The sequence below is a fragment of the Sus scrofa genome, chromosome 6, assembly GCF_000003025.6.
Source record: "Sus scrofa isolate TJ Tabasco breed Duroc chromosome 6, Sscrofa11.1, whole genome shotgun sequence".
Taxonomy (NCBI): domain Eukaryota; kingdom Metazoa; phylum Chordata; class Mammalia; order Artiodactyla; family Suidae; genus Sus; species Sus scrofa.
The window spans coordinates 103,811,425-103,834,625 of record NC_010448.4 but is presented as its reverse complement, the minus strand read 5'-3'; the positions used below and the strand labels follow the sequence as shown (position 1 = coordinate 103,834,625).

The window sequence follows — 23,201 nt, the reverse complement described above, 5'->3', positions numbered from 1 at the left end:
TTTCATAATTGGTAGTATAGCATATATGGATGTTTTTGGCTTCCAAAGTTTTGAATGAAGTCATTTGTCACTCTACCAATTAAATGTTGTTTTAAAGCTCTTCTAAGAAAAAGCTTTTATGACTTTTCTTGGTGATGTCGTTAGGTTCCAGTAGTCTTTGTTATTGCTTTCTTTTCTTAAATTCTTTAGGCAATTTATACTACTTTTTTCCTTCTTTTCCTTTCAATTTATACTGATTCTTTCCTTTGCTAATCCTTATAGCAGTTGTGAATTAAGTATTGCCCAGAGCTGTTGCACTGTTGTTCACTCACTGAAGCTGCAAAAACTTCATGATCTTTTTTGTCCTAATGCAGTGTTTAGTGAGGATTGAAGATTGAAGGGTTTTTTTTTTTTTTAATGGTAAAGTGTGGTAACATACACATAACAAAATTTACCATCTGAGCCATTTTTAAGTGTACAGAAATGACAATTACATTCACATTGTTGTGCATCCAAACTCCAGAACTCTCTTTTTGCAAAATTGAACTCTCTACCCATTAAATAGCAGCTCCTCATTCTCTCTTCCTTCCATGCTGTTTGAGAATTGAAAAACTATCCAGTATTTGCAGAATTGTTGTCAAAGGGGAGCCAAACTGTCCTCCCTACCAAAGGCTTATCACTCATATTGTCGCTCTGACAAGAGAATAAACAAGAAATTTAAGTGTGTTTGTTATTTAAAATGGTAATGAGGAGTTCCCATTGTGGTGCAGTGGAAATGAATCTGACTAGGAACCAGGAGGTTGTGGGTTAGATCCCTGGCCTCGCTCAGTGGGTTAAGGATCTGGTGTTGCTGTGAGCTGTGGCGTAGGTCACAAACAAGCCTCAGATCCTGTGTTGCTGTGGCTGTGGAGTAGGCCGGCAGCCGTAGCTCCCAATTTGATCCCTAGCCTGGGAACCTCCAGATGCTTCGGGTACAGCCCTAAAGAGCAAAAATAAATAAATAAATATTTAAAAAATAAAATAAAATGGTAATGAATGTGTAAAAACATTGCCTGAATCCTGATAAATGAACAATAGTAATGAATCCAGTCTGTATTTTTAATGTTAATTTCTAGAAAACATGTAAATCCAAACCAAAACTAAGAAAGTTTTACTAAAGATTCATTTCACCAAAGAATTCACCACAGATTTTCTTCAAATAGGGTATTCTATTGCATTTACATTTTATTTTTGAAAAGTATCCAATTGATGGGGAAACCTCTGTAAAATGTAATTATATTAAGAATAAATATTAGTCATGATTTTCTATTATGTCCCATTTTTATTTTTAAAAAACCAAAATTTTATATAATTTTTTATAACTCAAACTCCTTAATCCCCATATTAGATTGGATTAGGTATTTTTACATGTTGCTAAGTTATAATATTCTAAAGTCATTTTTATATGTGTGCTTTCTATTTCCTTGTGTGGCAGTGCCATAATTTATGTGATGTATTGAGTTGTCTAAGTTTCATATTTTTCATTATTAAAACACTATGTCAGTGTACATTGTTCACATCTGTGATGATATTTTTCATAGTATTTTTACAAGTGGAATTGCTGGGTCATGCAAAATGTTAGTGTTTTTTTGGGTTTTTTTTAGCCTTTGCTTTGAGAAGGGCTGTCCTAGAGCAGATTAGTACAAGATCCTTTCTCCAATATTGTTTGTGGCGGGGGGGGGGATTTTTAACATTTGGGTAAGTGAAACTATTTCATTTGAATTCCATTGCAAGTTATTTCATTTCTACTTCTGGTTGCCAGTAAGTTGAACATTTTATTTTTTTTTAAATCTCCCCTAGACCTTTTTTTGAAGAACATTCTTGAAGATCATGAAATACTAAATGTTTTGTTCCCTGACTTCTCTATAGAATTTAGTTCTTAACTAATATTTTCTACTTCTCCTTCCATGACTTAGGTTTTACTACATAATTCTAGTTCCCCAAATTCTCAGTTTACTAGTTCTTTTCCTTCCTACAGCTGAAATCATAGTATTGTTCTCTGAATATTCATCCCTTTGCTTTTCAGTTTGTATTTTCTTCTGTAATATAATATTATTTTTACTACCCTTTGGACATCTGGATGACTTCTGTCTAACCGAAGGAAACTGAGCTAGTGATACTGCCTAGATACTGCCTTGAATTTCAGAAGCGCATTGCTCTTTGGCTCGTCCTGTCTCTCTTCTTCTTATCAGTCAAGCCATCAATCAAGTTGTCAATTTCACTTTTTATCCATTTGTATTGTCGCTATTCCAGTTTAGACTAACACTTGAGAGGTAGTCTAGTTCATCTCCCTGCCTCTGTTTTTCACCCCAGTCATCTTACACATCACTAGCTAATTAACTTGAAAGTGCTCTCAAGATCATGTCATTTCTTATCTCAGAATCCTTAAATGATTTCTCCCTTCTTCGAGAGATTGAAATAAATTTTATAGACTTATTAATCTATATGCATTTACTTACAATAGGTTGTTAAAATTACACACTGTCCTACACTGCTGACCAGAGATGGAGATCGCATTCGAAGTAATGGAAAGTTTGGGGGCCTTCAGAATAAAGCTCCTCCAATGGATAAACTTCGGGGAATGGTATTTGGAGCTCCAATCCCAAAACAGTGCCTGATCTTAGGGGAGCAAATAGGTAGGTTACATAAGTACTTAAATAATAATTTCTCATTTGATTTTAATCCTTTATTTGGAGCTTGTGTATTGAGATTCTGACATCAAAACTTAACCAGTAACAAATATGAATGAGATGTTTTTGTCCAGTACTTCCAGCTTTCTTACATCAGGTAGTTTTGAAATACATATACAGGGAGTAGGTTTTCCCTCATATTTTCATTCTTACCTTGAAATAAAGAAAATAATGTTCTTGTTGAATAAACCAATATTTCATTAAATCATCATAATACTTCTTTTTATATCAAAGTTTGTAACTATCTAGATACAACTAAGAACTTTTTTAGAGTGCGTGATGTGTGACCTCCCTCATTTTCCCTTCTACAGGCCGTGTCCCCTTTTTTCTAGTTGGCTGATACAGTTATCTGCAGAGCTATGCTCTGAAGTGCATATACTTTACAGGAAGGTCCCCTGCAGATCATCATCCGAGAGCCTGCTTGCTTTTAATTTTATATAGTTCTAATATGCTTGGATACCTACTTTTCCAGCAAAGAGTAGTTTATTGCTACTAACTTGAAAAAATAATAGTAAATTATAGTAAAATACATACAACAAAGCTTATCATCTTAATATGATATGTTTAGGGTGTACAGTTCAGTAGTGTTAAGTACAGCCAGTCTCCAGAAATCTTTTCCTTTTGCAAAACTGAAACTCTGTACCCAATAAACAAAAACTCCTCATTCTCTCCTCTTTCTGTGCTCTACAACTGCCCACATTTTTGGCTCTGTGAATTTGACTACTCTAAGCAGCTCATGTATGTGGGTGGAATCATACGTTTATACTCTCTGTAGATGGAATCATTCAATCCATCCTTCTTTGTGTGTCTAGCTTTGTTCAACACTGTGTATGTAGTGGTAGTTCATTTTCATTGCAGGATAGTATTCCGTTGTGTGAGTATACTACAATTTATTGTCTTCATTATTCTACTGTGGAGGAATTTGAGTAGTATCTAGTTTGGGGTTATTACTTTAGCTCCTGGCTATGTTTAAAATAGTAACTGGGGGACTTCCCTAGTGGCCTAGAGGGTTAAAGATCCAGTGTTGTCACTGCAGTGGCATGGGTTTAATCCCTGCCCTCGGAACTTCCTCAAGTCATGGGCATGGGCAAAAAGGAAAAGGAAAAAATTGGATAAGATTGTGGGAAGATTGTTTTATATTCTTTTATAAGACAGTCGGTCAGGTGCAGCTGCAAGAGGGAGACACAGGGGAGATTCAGGAAAACAAAGTTCAGTTATACCTATAGGTCCTAGGAACAGGAGGCACACCATGCCATACAGTACCACGAGAAGAAACATCAGGATGGTCAGGAGGCAGAAGACAGGAGCAAGGAGAGTGCTTAAGCCACAGCCTTTGTTAGGGTCTCTGTAGGAAAAGCATGATGGGGTAAACAGTTTAAGATTGACTAGTTTGAATAATTTCAGTGGTCTTTAGGCTCTAGGCATGGCTTCTAGCTAGATACCTTGTACCTGGCTCTGAGATGATTAAGGCAGGGGAATGTTGCTTCTTGGGGTGTGAGGGCCAGGTAGAGGTGGCTTGGCTCTAGATTAATTAATTAGTATATCAAAGGCATGCTTGGCCCTTCACTGTCTCTAAGAATTGGCTCCATCCAGGAGGGACAATCTCTTGCTGTGAGAAAGGTTTTTTTAAGATGTCAGAATATCCAGGCGTTCCTGTCCTGCCTCAGCGGTTAATGAACCCAATTAGCATCCATGAGGACGTGGGTTTGATCCCTGGCCTTGCTCAGTGGATTTAGGATCTGGCGTTGTGGTGAGCTGTGGTGTAGGTCGCAGACACGGCTTGAATCCTGTGTTACTGTGGCTCTGGTATAGGCTGGCAGCTACAGCTCTGATTGGACCCGTAGCCTGGCAACCTCCATATGCAGAGGGTGCAGCCCTAAAAAGACCAAAAAAAAAAAAAAAAAAGGATGTCAGAACATCCGGGAGATCCTTCCCTGGCTCAGCAGTTAACCCAACTAGGATCCATGAGGATGCCGGTTTGATTCCTGGCCTTGCTCAGTAGATTAAGGATCCATCATTGCCCTGAGCTGTGGTGTAGGTTGCAGATGAACCTGGGATCCTACATTGCTGTGGCTATGGCATGGGCCGGAAGCTGTAGCTCTGATTTGACCCCAGCCTGGAAAATTCCATATGCCAAAGGTGCAGCTCTAAAAAGCAAAAAAGAAAAAAGAAAAGAAAGAAAGAAAAGATGTCAAAATTTAAATTATATACAATACAAAGTTTCACACTTTCATGGCAGTGAATGCATGAAAAATCTTCTCTGTAGACAAGTGAACATATAAACAAACTGATAAGAAATCACAGGAGTTCCCATTGTGGTGCAGCAGAAATGAATCCAGCTAGTATCCATGAGGATGCGGGTTCAATCCCTGACCTTGCTCAGTGGATTAAGGATCCGGCATTGCCATGAGCTATGGTGTAGTCACAAATGATACTCAGATCCAGAGATGCCATGGCTGTGGAGTAGACCAGTAGTTGCAGCTCCGATTCAGCACTTAGCAGCCTGGGAACTTCCACATGCCGTGGGTACAGCCCTAAAAAGCCAAAAAAAAAAAAAAGAAAGAAAATCACAGAAAACTATTTTGGCAGGGAGAGTGAATTAGCATAAAAACCCTGAACCATTATTATCACTCTAGCACTATAATTTATGGTAGTGGATCCCAAACTAAAAGGAAGTACCTATGGAACTTTTAAAATACACAGCTGTGGAGTTTCCAGGTGGAGCAGCAGGTTAAGGATCTAGCATTGACATTGCTATGGCTCAGGTCTCTACTGTGGTGCAGGTTCAATCCTTGGCCTGGAATTTCTCCATACCCCAGGTGCAGCCAATAAGTAAATAAATAAATACACAGGTGCTGTGTTAATAGAATTTCCAGTTTACCTGAGCATCTGATTGTCAGTATAACATTATCAAGTTTTACCTGATCTTTGGGAAGAAAAGATTGTAGTTAAAGATTTCTGTGGCCTATTGATTTGTCACATATGTAAAGTTAATAATGCAAGGGTTTTTAAAAAACATCATTTATTTTCAGAGATATACTCCACATACAGAATAATGATTCAGCAGTAAACACTCAAGTATAAGACAAATAGTTTAAAAAATCAAATGAGGAAGTTCCCATTGTGGTACAGAGGAAATGAATCCAACTAGTATCCATGAGGATGCGGGTCAGTCCCTGGTCTTGCTCAGTGGGTCAGGGAACCAGCGTTTCCGTGAGCTGTGGTGTCGGTTGCAGACACAGCTCATACCCTGCATTGCTGCGGTGTAGGCCAGCAGCTCCAATTTGACCCCTAGCCTGGAAACTTCCATACATACTTGAAAGCTGTTCTCTCCATGACAAGGTAAAATTAAAGAATTAACAAAGATGTAATGTAAGCATTGAATAGAGGAAATTACAAGTAACTGTATTAGTGTCGAAGTTAACTTGAAGGCAAGGGCACTAAAAGGACAAAGATAAACTCATTTTGATAACAGATGTATTACATACCAGTGGTCCAAAAGTTAATAACCATGATGCAGTAAATTACAGAATGAAAATTCTTAAAACTGTCGATTATACAGAGACAGAAACATTGTCATGAGAAACCACTAACCCATGACAGGTCATTCATTAGTCAAAAAACAAGGAATGTCTACCTAATAAGTTGTAATACCAGTACCATCTTAGATATAGAATATGTCACAAAAATTGGCCATGATTTCAGTTGATCTAACTATTCAGCTACATTGAGACTGCAAATTATAAAAAGCCATAATTTACTTAGGATACATTTTTTAGCATAGTATAATAAAACTAAAAAATACCTTATTCCTCTCAGGTAAGCCCAAATGGTGGGTATTTAGAAACAACTATTTTGCCAAAAAAGAAAAAAGTTGGAGTTCCCGTTGTGGCGCAGTGGTTAACGAATCCGACTAGGAACCAAGAGGTTGTGGGTTCAATCCCTGGCCTTGCCCAGTGGGTTAAGGATCCGGCATTGCCGTGTGCTGTGGTGTAGGTGACAGACACAGCTCAGATCCTGCGTTGCCGTGGCTCTGGCGTAGGCCAGCAGCTGCGGCTCCAATTGGACCCCTAGCCTAGGAATCTCTATATGCCTCGGGAGTGGCCCTAGAAAAGGCAAAAAGACAAAAAAGGAAAGAAAAAAAAATTAAATTAAAAAGAACTTTACACACAAAGACAGCTGAGACCAAATGTAAATCTACAGGCTTAATGCTTATATTATTAAATGAGAAAAGTTAATAATTTAATTCAAATGACAAGCAGGAAAAAAGTACATCTCAAGAAACAAGTGTAGAGAGTTCCTGTTGTGGCTCAGTGGTAACAAACCCGACTAGTATCCATGAGGATGTAGGTTTGATCCCTGGCCTGACTCAGTGGTTTAAGGATAAGGCATTGCTGTGAGCTGTGGTGTAGGTTGTAGACGTGGCTCAGATCTAGCGTGGCTGTGGCTGTGGTGTAGGCCGGCAGTTGCAGCTCGGATTTGACCCTTAGCCCTGAAACTTTCATATGCCACAAGTGTGGCTCTAAAAAGAAAGGAAAGAAAGAAGGAAGGAGAACAACCAAATGAATTGGAAAAAAAAGAGGAGTTTGCTGTTGGTTTAGTGGTTAAGGATCCGGGGTTGTCAGCTACTATGGCTCGGGTTTGATCCCTGGCCCGAGAACTTCTGCATGCCAGCTGCAGGGGGGAAAAAAAGAAAGAAAACCCTTGTGTTGAATATATAATTTTTAAAGATGCTCTTTTGGGCAAAAATAAATATAAAAGGAGTAATGGCTCAGTGAATATATTCAGATAATAGAGATTTCTTAGGTCTCTATAATATTATAAGTGTACTTAGCATCTCCAAATAAAATGTACTAACTTCCAGAAAATTGCAGATGATCAAAATTGATTTAAATAAGACAGAAAACTTCTATAGACCATTGCTTGGGGAAATGTTCAAAAAGTTAACTCCATCCTATACATTTTCATTAATGAATTTTTAAAATATAATTTGCTGCAGAATATAAATATAGATATTTGAGATCAACCAAGTCATCTTAAGAAACTAATAATCTGTTTCCACAAATGGCACAGGCAAAGATTTACATTACCACCACTTTTCAGCTGTATTCAGGAAGTTCTTAGCACAACTGAATAGAAATAAAAAAGCTTAATATTGAAAATAACAGTTTTACTTTAATGTTCCTTTTATCTACCATGGATTTGCCCCAGATATGTGCATGGTTTGCTTTTTTCCAGTTCTGTACTTTAATGTCACACCTTAAGGGAGATCTTCCCTGATCAGCCTGTCTAAAATAGAAGTACTCACCTTGGAGAGAAGCATTTTTGACATAGAAATACTAGATGTGAGAGAGGAAAACATTTTATAATTCTTTTACGCAGAAATTTTAAAGTACAGTGAAAAAAAAGGAAGCTCAAATGACAAACTGGGGGAAAATTGCATATATGGTAGACAAACCATTATAGTCTTATTATTAAAAGTAACCTTAAAAAATCAAGAAAAAAGCATAGACTAATACAAAAACGGGTGGGTAATATGAGTAAGCAATTTTCAAGAGAACAATAATAGTTACTATTATTTATACCCTGAATTCTGCTTTATTGTATGTCATATAGGTTAAGCTTGTTACTTGAATTATTTCACTTACTGCTCTTTTTCTCATTTTACCAATGAGGCATTTAAGGATCAAAAGGTTAGATAAGAGTTCCTATTGTGGCTCAGCAGGTAAAGAACCTGACTAATATCCATGAGGATGCAGGTTCAATCCCTGGCTTTGCTCAGTAGGTTAAGGATCTGGCGTTGCTGTAAGCTATGGTATAGGTCGCAGATCCGGCTCAGATCTGGGATTGCTCTGGCTGTGATGTAGGCCGGCAGTTGTAGCTTCCATGCAACCTCTCACCTGGGAACTTCTATATGCCATGGGTGAGGCCCTAAAAAGAAAAAAAAAGATTAGATAACTTTCTCAAGTTAAGGACAATGTATATATTCATTTGAATAGTGACCCAAAAGAGTAGAAAGAAAAATGTCTTTTTCTGAATTACATCATTGAGATGATTTTCCTGTTATTTTTTTCTAAATATTTTTCCAGAACTGTCTCGGTGAACAACATGTGTTACTTTTATAGTCAGAAAATTTTACTAATTGTTTTTAATACTCACATTCTTTGAACCAGTAATTGATCTTCTAGGAAACATGCCTAAATAAACAATTCTTTTTTGTTATTGTTTTTTCAGTCTTTATGGCTGCACCTGCAGCATAGGGAAGTTCCCAGGCTAGGGGTTGAATTGGAGCTGCAGCTGCAGGCCTATGCCACAGCCACAGCAACATTGGATCCAAGCCACATCTGCACCTATGACATGGCTTGTGGCAACACCAGGTCCTTAACCCACTGAGCAAGGCCAAGGATCGAACCTGCATCATTATGGATACTACATCAGGTCTTTAACCCACTGAGCCGCAGTGGCAACACCCCTAAATAAACAATTCTGAATACAGACAGGATTTTTTTTTTCTTTTTTTTTATCTTTTTAGGGCTGCACTTGTGGCACATGGAGGTTCCCAGGCTAGGGGTTGAATCAGAGCTGTAGCCACCGGCCTATGCCACAGCCACAGCCGCTCGGGATTCAAGCCACATCTACGACCTACACCACAGCTCACAGCAATGCCAGATCCTTAATCCCCTCAGCGAGACCAGGGATCACACCTGCGTCCTCAGGGAAACCAGTCAGATTAGTTTCTGCTGAGCCACGAGGAGGTCCCAGGATTTTTTTTCTTACTCAGATAAGTATTACAGCTTTGGTTTTTTTTTTTGTTTCATTTTGTCAGCCACACCCAACGGCACGTGGACTTTCCTGGGCCAGGGATCGAACCCCCATTGCAATTGCAACATGCACCACAGCCACAGCAATACTGGATCCTTAACCTGCATAGGAACTTCCATTACAGCTTTGTTTTTAAAGCAAACATTAGAAACGTTAAATGCATCAATTGAATTTATAATCTGGGAAATGTGTTTTACAATATTGGAGAGTTCCCGTTGTGGCTCAGCAGTAACCTATCTGACTAGTATCCATGAGGACGTGGGTTTGATCTCTCACCTCGATCAGTAGGTTAAAGATCTGTTGTTGTGAACTGTGTTGTAGGTCACAGACGGGGCTCGGATCCAAGTTGCTGTGGCCGTGGTGTAGGCTGGCAGCTGCAACTCCGATTCAACCCCTAGCCTGAGAACTTCCATGTGGTGTGGGTGTGGCCCTAAAATATATATATATGAATTGGAATTGGATAAGAAATATAAATAAAAATATCACATGTTAAAAGTTAAATTTGCAAACTTGTGGAATGAAAAGAAAAAAGTGAGATGATAGACATACTGTTTTTTTCTCAACCTACTTTTCTATACTGGAGTTTTCTGTAGAGAGCATATAAGTAGAAGTACCTTTTCTTAACTATTAAAAGAAAATAACTGTGGATATTGCAGAAGCCAGGATATGTGCCCAGGAAAGGAGAGTTGTTAATAGCAACTGAGGAGAGAAAAGGCATTTTAAATTACCAATAAGTGATCAATACATAGTTTATAACTGTGACATCATCACTTATTAACTTTTATTACCTTCATATTTTCCAAATACGTGCCAGCCTAGACATTATTTATACTTTATTATATTATGCTTAATATATTGATTCTAATACTTAACCTTTCAATTACTATAGTTCATTTGAGTTGTTTTGTTGTAAGTAAAACATTCTTAATATTTTGGGAGGTAGTGACTAAGATTAATTAGGTTCTATGGTTTTCAGGATAAGGATGTTTTGTTCTGTTTTGTTTTATGTTGGAAATAAATAGAGCAGAATAATGAATTCCCATGGACCTGTCACCTATCTACCCTTATTTCATTTGTACCCACCCCCTCTCAGCTTGCCTTCCTCCTGTTCTCCCCTAGTGGATGATTTTAGAACAAAATCAGAGGAGTTCCCGTCGTGGCGCAGTGATTAACGAATCCGACTAGGAACCTTGAGGTTGTGGGTTCTTGCTCAGTAGGTTAACGATCCGGCGTTGCCGTAAGCTGTGGTGTAGGTCGCAGACGAAGCTCGGATCCCGCGTTGCTGTGGCTCTGGCGTAGGCCGGCGGCTACAGCTTCGATTCGACCCCTATCCTGGGAACCTCCATATGCCGAGGGAGCAGCCCAAGAAATGGCAAAAAGACAAAAAAAAAAAAAAAAAAAACAAACAAAAAAACAAATCAGAGCAGAGGTTCTAGTAAATGTTACCTTATTTTTTCCTGGTCACAAGTATTTATCACCTTTTGCCAATAAAGTTCTTAGAATTATGTAGAACACAAATTTGAAGAGACCTAAATGTTGTTTAGTTAAGTTGATCTGCCCATCTAACTGCTTAGATCTTCCTGTGGCAAGAAAAGTTTCTTCTGCCTTCTGAGCAACCTTAAATACTTAGCTAATAACAGCCCTTCATATGTTGGTACTTTCAATTCTTTTGTATTTTTGGTAGCTTTGTATCTTTCCCCTGGATACATTGAAATAATCTGTCTTTTTTAATGTAGCATACAGAAATTAAGATGTTGTAATTGAAAGTTTAATTTCTTATAAAAGCTTTTTTCCTTTATATGAACTGATTTTTTTATTGTAAAATATTTTGCTATTTTCAAAGTAAAGTGTTACTAGTTTTTTCCCTAGATAATTGAAAATTTCAGACAACATATAAAAGCTCTAAAATTATTTATAAACTGAACTGAATATGAATTTTTAATTTTTCTGTTTGGCATAATTTTATGAGTTAGAAAATTTATAGACACCATTGGTAAATAGAAGTTAATGTTTCATATACAAAAAATTGGAGCTTGATAAGGCATATTAAGTTGCTTCTGTCCATCTTATTCATAAAATAAGAACTTATTAATGCTCCATTTAGTGAGAAGTATTTAATAGTCCATCTTTCAGTTTATATATAACAAGTTGACTAATGTTAAAGCTTTTAAATATACTAATTTCTTGAATATTTAAAAAGGAAAAGGCACCTCATAACTAACTTATTAAACTAAGTAGAATTTCAGTTTTGTATGTTGTCTTCTGAATTAGGCAGCATCCCTGACATCAGTCTAAACATAATTTTGTAACTCAGTTATATACAAAATAAGAGTTATTTTATACACACGAAAAACAACTTTAATATGAAATGAGGACTGTCAAATCAGAACACCAGACCTTTTTTGGATACCTTAGAGTTTCCAACAAATCATAAAGAATAAAGAAACATAAGGACCTTGTCATCACTCTGTTACACTTATATAGAATTTGTATTTGAATATATGAATATGTTCATAAGCCTTCGCAGATGTGTGTGCTTGCTCACTCATCCCCAGAATGCTGCATAATTTTTCTAATACTGTTCTTGACCCTTAAACTATTGAAAAGCTCATCTTATATCTAATGTATACTGACTCAAATAATTTCTTCCAGTTTTTTATGTAAATCACTGTATATATTTATTAAATGTTTGGTCATTTGTATGCTCATTCCTATGAATATTAATTATCTTTGAGTGACTAGAGGAAGGGCCCAATAATAAGTGTTGTAGGCTCTGTGAGCCATGAGACAAAAATCAAGAATGTAATGAACATATTTATATAACCATTTATAATATAATCATTTAAGGGAGTTCCCGTCGTGGCACAGTGGTTAAGGAATCCGACTAGAAACCATGAGGTTGTGGGTTCGGTCCCTGCCCTTGCTCAGTGTGTTAACGATCTGGCGTTGCCATGAGCTATGGTGTAGGTTGCAGACACGGCTTGGATCCCAAGTTGCTGTGGCTCTGGCATAGGCCGGTGGCTACAGCTCCAGTTGGACCCCTAGCCTGGGGACCTCCATATGCCGCAAGAGCAGCCCAAGAAATAGCAAAAACAAAACAAAACAAAACAAAACAAAAGACAAATATAATATAATCATTTAAAACTATATAAACCATTCTTGGACCATGGACTATAGTTTGACCCCTAGACTAAAGTATAGTCAAATGTATTTAATTTTTAGTGTCTAGTAAATCATACAGACAATAAATAGACTTAAACTTGAAAAACGTAGTATATTTTTAAACAATTTAATAAAAATATTTTTGAAAATTAAGTATCAAGAGTACTTTTTTGAAAGCTGTGTTTAATGGTTATGTCTATTGGAAGCAGTAATTTTCTAATAATACTACATTTAAAGCAGTCTTGCTCCGTCACAGATTTGTGTGGTATTAGATTGAGTTTTAAATATCAAACAGAATGTGAATGCTGAGAAAGTGATTTAATTCACAGAGTGCTTGTATATAGAAAACTCTTTTCATGACAGAAATAAATGTATTAAATAAACAACTGAAGAAAATGAAAATTTAACAAGCACCAGTTTGTTCTGGGGTCTAAACTGTGCTTTTTCATTTCTTTTTTTACATTGAATATTAAAAGTAGTTCCCACTGTAACACAACACCCAGTGTTGCTAATTCTTCTTTCTTAAAACACTGCTTTGATATGCTATCAGTAGTTTTAATCAGATGTCTTGGTTTCTTGGCAGATCTTCTCCAGCAGTATCGCACTGCCGTGTGCAGGTTGGGCACTGTAAACAAGGAACTTAAAGGGGAGTTAGAGTACCTTCACACTCCTGATATGAAGAAGAAAAAACAAGAACTTGATGAACAAGAGAAAAATCTGAAACTGATAGAGCAAAAGCTAGGTATTGTACATTTTATTAACATCTGCTTTCTCTGCATGAAGATAGTACATATGATTAGGGGGTGTTCAGCTCCAAGAAGGAAGAATGTCAGTGATGCAGAACTGAAATCAGCGCTCTTGACCTCCAAGTGAACTGATGAGTGGTTGTAAACTGTTTTTTTGCAGGACTTGTAAGAAGTAAATTACTTATTAATTATTATTAATTATTCTTGTATAAATTAAGATATTTGTTTTTATTGCTTATAATAACTTCAGTCTTTTTCAAGGTAATTTTCTGCGTTTTTCTGTCTTTACAGGTATGACTCCCACACGTAAATGTAATGACTCACTGCGTCATCCAATGACAGATTGTCCAGTTCCTCCTAAAAGAATGAGAAGAGAAACTACAAGACAGAATAGGTGAGTCTCTTATGAACTGGAAGTTACTATTGGTTAGTTCATCAGAGCTCTTGGCTCATCATACTTTAAAATAGCATGAGTTTATTTCTTATTTTGCCTCTTGAACCAGAATTAATTTGCATTTTTTTTTAACTGAACTAAGTGATGGATGATGAAAATAGGCAAAATCATTGTATTCTTCTAGGATACTTCAGTTTTCTAAGTGATTTTTGCAAATTATTTGGAAACTTTCAAATACACTGCGTTTTGCTTTATGGGGTCAGTGTAAGCATAGGATAAGCAAAATCATTTGTACATTACTCATTTAAAAATTGCTTTTAATACTTGGTTTGGAAATAGATACCACGTATATAGCTCACCAAAAAGCCAACAAGCCCATCTGCAGTCCTAACTCAATGAAAAAATTATTCATTTTAGATTAGATATTAGTAAGGCCATCCCACAGAAGGATACTATAGTATTAGGGGTTTTTGTACATTATTTCATAGGTTCAAATATAGACTCTGCCTCAGTAAATTCCTCATATTGACCTGTGAGGACTCCTTTGGGACTGTGGTGTTTAGAATTGGTACTCTGTACCCTAACCATGTACATATTCTGCATTTATTCAGTAACCATTTTCTACTGTATGATGCTGCCTGAGTTAAAGTGACATAGTTTTGCCACATGAGAGCACCACAATCCTGTGTGGAAAGACAATTCAGTAAAGTAGACCTTTTTTCCATATGTAAATATGTAGAATAATGTTAAGTTTTATCAAAGAAAAAAGGATGAAGTGATATAAAATAACAGGAAAACAATATTGGTTGTCAGGAAAGATGCATTTTAGCAAGAACTGAAGGACAAGAATAAGCCATCCATATAGGAATTGGTTTCATTCAGAAGGAAAATAGGTATGAAAGCTCTGAGAAAATACGCTTGGCCTATTTGAGAAACTGACAAGATGCTTGTGAGGCTAAGGTATAGTGGGCAAGAGGGAGAGGGTCCCAAGATGTGTTTGGACAGGTAAGCGGAAGCCAGATTATGATCCTCTCAAATAATATGTTGCAAGAAAATTGTGAGATAAAATTCTTTATGTTCTAAGTCCATTGATACCTCTAGAGTACATGCTCTTTGGAATCTGCCTTTGAAGTAAATTAGGAAGGAGAGCTACTGAAATGATGAGATTATAAGATTACAGTACTCATCAGTAAGGGAGGTATTGCCACTATATGGGCATATGAATGTTGTGTCTATTATGGGCATGCAGTATTTGGAAACTCTTAAGTTCAATACATTGAAAGTGTATTGAGGCAGTTTAGCACCATAAAGAATATTTGCAATGGATTTGGATTCTTGCAAATAAATTTTTTTTTTTTTTTTTTTTGGCTTTTTAGGGCTGCACCCTCGGGCATATGGAAGTTCCCAGGCTCACAGTCAAATCAGAGCTGCAGCTGCTGATCTACACCACACCACACAGCAACTCCAGATTGGAGCCATGTCTGCAACCTATGGCAATACCAGATCCCTGACCCACTGAGCAAGGCCAGGGGTCGAACCCACATCTTCATGAATACTAGTCGGATTTCTTCCCACTGTGCCACAGTGGGAACTCCCATAGAGTTTTATAAATCATGAGTTCAAAATGATGCAAAAAAAAAAATCCTCACTGATCATCATTGCAAGGATGCCAGCTCATTACTCTAAAAGTTGATGTATTCATATGGAAAAAAATGTTTGTTCTTTTTTATATGAAATTTCAGGGTAACCAAATAATTGGAGAACGTTCTTTATGGAACTTCTTTATATAGAAATAAAGTATTGTAAATCAACTATATTGGAAAAAATTAAAATCTTAAAAAAAGGCATAAGAAGATGATAAATTGAAACATCACTGTTTTGCCACTCCTAATAAAATAATACATTTAGGCAATAATAATCAATGGATACCCAAGTGATTAGGTTAAAAGTTGAGAGGGAAACTTGATAATAATTGAAAGATCAGACTGACACTCCTGAACTGATTTTATAAGGGAAGGGAGCGGTGGGCAGGACATTTGCTATTATGTGATTCACTGAATGAAGGTTCCAGGCAGCCTTTTCAGCTGGTATTCTGTGGAGAAATTAAGTACTTCAGAAAACTGGGTGACTGTTTTGTTCAAATGGTTCATAGCAGGTAATAGTCTAGCTGCATAGGAAGGAAGTTAATTCATTGTTAACAGTAGATGCCTTAAGGTACTAGAGCTTAAATCTTCCATGAATTTGGAAAGGACTCAATTTAGCTTACAAGGGTATAGAAAATAAGGGGAATTTAGAAACAAGTTAATCATGCCACCAGGAACCAACTAGCCAAATCTAGCATGTTAAGAATAGAATATTGGGAGTTCCTGTTGTGGCGCAGTGGAAATGAATCCATCTAGTAACCATGAGGTTGTGGATTCCATCCTTGGCCTCCTCAGTGAGTTAAGGATCCGGCGTTGCCGTGAGCTGTGGTGTAGGTCACAGACTTGGCTCCTGAATTGCTGTGGCTGTGGCATAGGCTGGCAGCTGTAGTTCCTGATTTGACCCTAGTCTGGGACCTTCCATATGCTGCAGGTGCAGCCCTAAAAATAAAAATAAATGAATAAAAAAGAAAAGAACATTGTACAGAACAAATGACTGATTTTGTTAATAAATCAGTGACGTAAAAGCATAGGAAGAAGGATAGACTCTTTGTTATAGAATAAAAGTGATTGAAATATGTAACAATCCAATGTAAATTGTCAACCTTGTTTGGGTCTGGATTTGAATCTTTATAACGACAACTATGAAAAATTTGGAGAAATTTTTAGATCAGTTGGATATTAGATATATTAAGGGATTATGAATTTTGTGTGTAACAGCATCATGGTATTTACAGTAAAATATACAACTAAAATTTTTCACTGATATATGTATCAGTTAAATAAAATGATGTCTGGGATATAAACACTAAAACAATATAGGAAGAAATAAATGAGAGCATATCAAAGCAAGATTGGGCAAAATGTTATTAATGAAACTTGAAATAGGAATTTATTATATTATTTCTCCTGCCTTTCTGTAGGTTTGCCGTAATTTTTAAAGAAGTGTTTTATGAAAAAATGAGTATTTTTCCATTTTATGAAAGACCAAGTGAGGGAATTCCTACCAAGCAGTTCTGGATGAAAGTTATATATTCTTGAGGCTACACTGCAGCCTTAGCACTGAATTAGCCTAGGACCTTACAGTTACTATAGAAACACAAATGATAGCATTGGTTTGAATCTTGTTAATTAAGATTTTGTAGGAATTCAGGGGTGGTGTGGGCTAAAGTTTCTTTGTTCATACCATTTGTATAAGTCAAATGGGATAGAGTTAGTGTTATACTATATAATATGAATCACACATGTAATTTAGAATTTTCTAGAAGCCATATTGAAAAGAAACAGATTAACATTAATTGTATACTATATTGAACAGAGCATACAAAATATTATTGCAACATACTTAAATAGTATAGAAATTATTAATAAGCTATTTTAAATTCTTTTTTTCATACAAAGTCTTCAAGTTCAGAAGACAACAAGTCTCTATTAGGACTAGCTACATTGCAAGTGCTCTGGAGCCATACGTGGCTAGTGGCTACCAGATTGGACAGCACAGGTATTGAAAGAGCTTATTAATGATGAAATCTTGTTTCTATTCATCATTACCCTGTCCCGTTCCCCAGAGGCAACCTTTGTTTTATCTGTTTTAGTTATTCTGTTGTTGCCTCTATTTTTTTTTAATGCATCTATATCTGTCTTGTCTTAATCAGCTTTCCAGCAGTACAGCCCACTCAACACCTCAGCCTAGAGGTCTGTCTTGTGTTGGTCCACATAATTACTTGTGGACTGAATTGTTCTGAATTATTTTAGAACTTTCCCTTTATTGTGATTATTTCTTTATGTTTCTCTCCTGCAACCATCAACCAAGTCCTTCCATGCTTTTTTTCAAATGTAGGAAGTGACAACGTGTTATTGTGACTCTGTAAATATTTAGTATAGGCAAGGTTGTGTGGTAGGATTACAGTTCCTTCTCTGTAAGGTTCTAATGTCATGACCCTTACTTAGGCTACCGGTCAGTGTTCCAAACTTCAAAGTCAAATATATCTTCCATACAGGATCAGTTGTTAAAATCATGTTAAATTTTAATCCACTTCTTACTTAGAGTATTTCTTGGATGCTGTTTACTTTTCTGGAGTTTCTAATTTCCTTTTTTCTTTCTCTGCGTATCATGATCATGTGTTCTTCCTCCTACTTTAGTAACTAATAACTGTGTAGGCCTCCTGGGTCCTCCATGGCTGCTTTCGTGGGTTCAGTCTTCTGTTTCCTGGATTCCTCTTCTCTCTTTCTCTTATAACTTCCTCATGAAAAGTGTATAGAAATAAACTGGAGCCCTTGCATGTCTGAAAATGTCTTCCTCTGCCTTCAGATTTGATTGAGATTATAGGATTGGGATTATAGGACAGAAACAAGGCTAAAATATACTAAAGGAGGAGGCACTGGGAGTAGTCAAGAGACTGTAGCCTAGTAGAACCCTAGAGGACCGTGTACTCAGAGAAATCCAGCCCAGAACAGGAGGGATGGGAGCAAAATGGACAAGGTAAGGAAGCCTAGTCTAAAATGTACCAAATTTTTCAACCCAAAATTTTGAGGGTTTTGTTCCCTTTTTCCAGGTATTCAAGCTGCCACCAGGAAGTTAGACAGTGATAGTAACTAGTTAATTAGATGTTGGTATATTGGCTTCTGGTGTGGTTGGTTGCACCCTAGAGGTTTGTCTAGTGCTGTATCTAGGACGAGTAGCCAGCTAGCTCTCCAGTTTAAATAATTGTTTAATTAGTAATTCCTCACCCCCAGTCTTTGCCTATTCTCCATAAATCACACTATATCAAAAATGTTGGGAGTTCCTATCATGGCTCAGTGGAAGGCAATCTGACTAGCATTCATGAGGATATAGGTTCAATCCCTGGCCTCGCTCAGTGGGTTAAAGATCTGGCATTGCCATGAGCTGTGATGTAGGTTGCAGACGTGGCTCGGATCCAGTGTTGTGGTGGCTGTGGTGTAGGCTGGCAGCTGTAGCTCCAATTTGGCCCAGATCCTAGGAACCTCCATATGCCGTGGGTGTGGCCCTAAACCCCCCCCCTCCAAAAAAAAAATGTTAGAGGAGTTCCTGCCATGGCACCATGGGTTAAGAATCCAGCTGAAGTGGCTTGGGTCGCTGTGGAGGCGTTGGTTCAATCCCCAGCCCAGTGCAGTGGGTTAAAGGATCCCATGTTGCCACAGCTCAGCATAGGTTGCAACTGCAACTCAGATTTCAGTCCCTGTCCCAGAAACTTCCATATGCCTTGGGTGTGAGCATAAAAATATATATATATCAGAGCGCTTGAAATTAAAGTATCTTGATTAATATGTGTCTCAGCATGTTCTTCCTTGGCTTTATCCTGTATGGAACTCTTTGTACTTCATAAACTTGAGTGTTTCTTTCCCCATGTTAGGGAAGTTTTAGGCTATTATCTCTTACAATATTTTTAAGAGGGATCGAGCCCCCAATCTCATGGTTCCTAGTTGGATTCGTTTCCATTGTGCCACTGTGGGAACTCCTGTCATTGTTTCTTTTCACTCTTTTTTCTTTACTCTGTTCCACAGCAGTGGTTTCCACCAATCTGTCTTCCAGCTCATTTATTCATTCTTCTACCTCATGTATTGATTCCTTCTGTTGTAGTTTTCATTTCAGCTATTGTAATGTTCATCTCTGTTCTTTAAATCTTCTAGCTCTTTGTTAAACATTTCTTGAATCTTCTTGGTCTGTGCTTCCATTCTTCTTCCGAGATCTTGGATCATCTTTACTATCATTACTCTGAGTTCTCTTTTAGGTAAATCGCCTGTCTCCACTTTACTTAGTGGTTCTTCCAGGGTTTTATCTTGTTCCTTCATCTGGAACATATTTCTCTGCCATTTTATTCTGTTAACTTTCTGTGTTTATGGTCTCCTTTCAGCAGGCTACAGGACCATAGTTCTTCTTGCTTCTGGTGTCTGCCCTCTGGTGGGTGACGTTGGTCCAGGGGCTTAGGTAGGCTTCCTGGTGGAAGGGACTGGTGCCAGCCTACTGGTGGGTGGAGCCGGGTCTTTTCCCCCTGGTGGGCAGGGCCATGTCAAGGGGTGTATTTAGAGGCAGCTGTGGGCTCAGGATATCCTGTCTGCTGATGGGTGAGGTTGTGTTTGCCCTGCAGGCTTTTGGGTGGGGCCAGATCTCAGAGAGCTCATGCTGATAAGTATTTCCTGGGGCCTCTGCCTCCCCATCAGAATCTCCAGGACCCACCAGTAGGTCTGGCCCAGACTTCTGTGGAGTCACTGCTTTGTTCTGGGTCCCAGTGCACATGAAATCTTATGCGTGCCTTCCAAAAGTGGAGTTTCTGTGTCCTCCAGTTCTGTGGAACTCCCGCCACCCAAGCCTTGCTGGCTTTCAAAGCCAAATGCTCTGGGGGCTCCTCCTACCAATGCCAGACCTTCAGGCAGGGGAGCCCAACACAGGGCTCAGAATTCTTGTGAGAGAACCTCTGAGATACAGTTATTTTCCATTTGGTAGGTCACCCACCCAGTGGGTATGGGATTTGTTATATCAGGAAAGTGTCCTCTACCATCTCATTGTGGCTTCTTCCTTGTCTTTGGATGTAAAAGTAGCTTTTTTGGTAGGTTCGTCTTTTTTGTCTGTGGTTGCTCAGCAGTTACTTGTCGTTTTGGTGTTTCATGAGAGGAGGTGTGCTTAAGTCCTACTCTTCTATCTTGTCCCCTCCTCCTCCTTTAAACAGCACTATCACTTGGCTTCTCACTGAATTCCTTCTTTACCAAGACATAAAGAACCTGAGCTTCATTAATTAAGTCCTAAGATGAGTTGTATAGTTTCAGTTGGAAAATTGTAGATTCAGGTCCCATCTGAGGCATGTGGTTTTCTTATGATGATTAACTGTTTACACGCATGGGCGAAAAAGAATGCTGCCAAGGGTGCCAAGACTAAAGAGCCACTGTCATGCCCTGAAGTATCTTAACAGTATTAAATCCGTGATATATTTCATCTGTACAATTGGAAACAAATTCAGTAGGAAATAGCAACGTAATATGTGTTTATGTTTTATTGTTTACATTTGTGTCTGTGTTATTGATTTATGTATTTAATGTTAGCTTTTTTTTTTTTAATCTTTTTAGGGCCACATCCATAGCATATGGAAGTTCCCAGGCTAGGGGTTGAATCGGAGCTACAGCTGCCGGCCTATACCACAGCCACAGCAATGCCAGATCCAAGCTGCATCTGATAGGTACACCACAGCTTATGGCAACGCCAGATCCTTAACCCAATGACTGAGGCCCAGGGTTGAACCTGTGCCCTCATGGATACTAGTCGAGTTCATTACCACTGAGCCACAACAGGAACTCCTAATGTTAGTAGCTTTTTATAGGGATTACATAGCATATTTCATCAACTCTAAGAAGTTAGTAGTTACAACAAACACCATCACTTCATGAAACATTAAAAGAAAATACTGCAGGAGTTCCCTTGTCGTGCAGCAAGTTAGGGATCTGATGTTTTTACTGCTGTGGCTCTGGTCACTACTGTGGCACATGTAGGCAGCATCCCTGGCCTGGGAACTTTCGCATCCCTTAGGCACAGCCGAAAAAAAAAAAAAAGGAAGAAAAAACAAACACTGCAGATTAACCCATGACATCATAAGGTGGATTTCAACTATGTTAAATGTGGGACAATGTGGATTTTTAAACAAAAATATGCTTATACTATGCAGTATATGCTATATACTATGTAGTATACTCATTTTCTTCAAAAAAGGCTTCGATTTTCTAACTCATATCCTACTCATAAAGATTACAGATTAGCTCTTTATCAAAAATACCTTCTATTTGAAAATGATTAAAAAATAATGTAGATATATCTGAATAAGAAAATACCTGCACAGACATATGCTAATATGTTCATTATGTTCATCTCTACATGAATGAAATTATGGGTAATTTAAATTTTTTTATTATTTTTAATAGAACTTTTATTGTTTTATTTTCAAATATGTATTATATTTTATTACTCAATGAATTTATTATATTTATAGTTGTACAATGATCATCACAATTCAGTTTTATAGTATTTCCATCCCACACCCCCAGCGCATCCCCCCACCCCCCAAACTGTCTCCTTTGGAAACCTTAAGTTTTTCAGTCTGTGAGTCAGTATCTGTTCTGCAAAGAAGTTCGTTCTGTCCTTTTTTCAGATTCCACATGTCAGTGGTAGCATTTGATGTTGGTGTCTCATTGTCTGATTGACTTCACTTAGCATGATAATTTCTAGGTCCATCCATGTTGGTAAAAATGCTGTTATTTTGTTCCTTTTAATGGTTGAGTAACATTCCATTGTGTATATGTACCACTTCTTTTGGGGGGGGGGCCTTTTTTGCTCCTTTTAGGGCCACACCCACGGCATATAAGGTTCCTAGGCTAGGGGTCCAATCGGAGCTGTAGCCGCTGGCCTACCCCACAGCCACAGCAATGCAGGATCCTAGCCGCATCTGCGACCTACACCATAGCTCATGGCAATGCTGGATCCTTAACCCACTGAGTGAGGCCAGGGATTGAACCCACAACCTCATGGTTCCTAGTCGGAATGGCTTCTGCTGCACCATGGTGGGAACTCCATGTACTACATCTTGATCCACTCCTCTGTCGATGGACATTTAGGTTGTTTCCACGTCTTGGCTGTTGCAAGTAGTGCTGCAATGAACATCAGAGTACATGTGTCTTTTCAAGTCATGGTTTTCTCTGGATAGATGCCCAGGAGTGGAATTGGTGGATCAAATGGTCATTCTATTTTTAGTTTTCTGAAGAATCTCCATACTGTTTTCCACAATGGTTGCACCAATTTACAATCCCACCAATAGTGTAACAGGGTTCCTTTTTCTCCACACCTGCTCCAGCACTTATTGTTGGTAGACTTTTGGATGATGGCCATTCTGAGTGGTGTAAGGTGGTACCTCATGGTGGTTTTGATTTGCATTTCTCTAATGATGTGATGTTGAACATCTTTTCATGTGTTTTTTGGCCATCTGTATATCTTCTTTGGAGAATTGTCTGTTTAGATCTTATGCCCATTTTTTTGATGGGGTTTGTTTTTTTGGTATTGAACAGTAGGAGGTGTTTATAAATTTTGGAGATTAATTCCTTGTCAGTTGATTCATTTGCAAAGATTTTCTCCCATTCCGTGGGTTATCTTTTCATTTTGTTTAGAGTTTCCTTTGCCGTGCAGTGGGTACTTTTAAATTTTTTCCTGTTGCTTGTCTTTCTTTTGTCA

The 23,201-nt window shown here is 37.8% G+C and overlaps 1 protein-coding gene across 3 annotated transcripts in view; it reads left to right on the top strand.

The window, feature by feature from the left end:
- SMCHD1 (structural maintenance of chromosomes flexible hinge domain containing 1) overlaps positions 1 to 23,201 on the top strand; it is a 176,326-nt gene that overhangs the window by 151,432 nt on the left and 1,693 nt on the right. For 2 of the 3 annotated variants that reach the window (XM_021096138.1, XM_021096137.1), the window contains exons 45-47: positions 2,483 to 2,654; positions 13,276 to 13,434; positions 13,730 to 13,832. In XM_021096138.1, coding sequence (XP_020951797.1) covers positions 2,483 to 2,654; positions 13,276 to 13,434; positions 13,730 to 13,832 — 434 coding nt within the window. The remainder of the gene's footprint in view (positions 1 to 2,482; positions 2,655 to 13,275; positions 13,435 to 13,729; positions 13,833 to 23,201) is intronic. The other variant, XR_002345042.1, reaches the window with a different exon arrangement.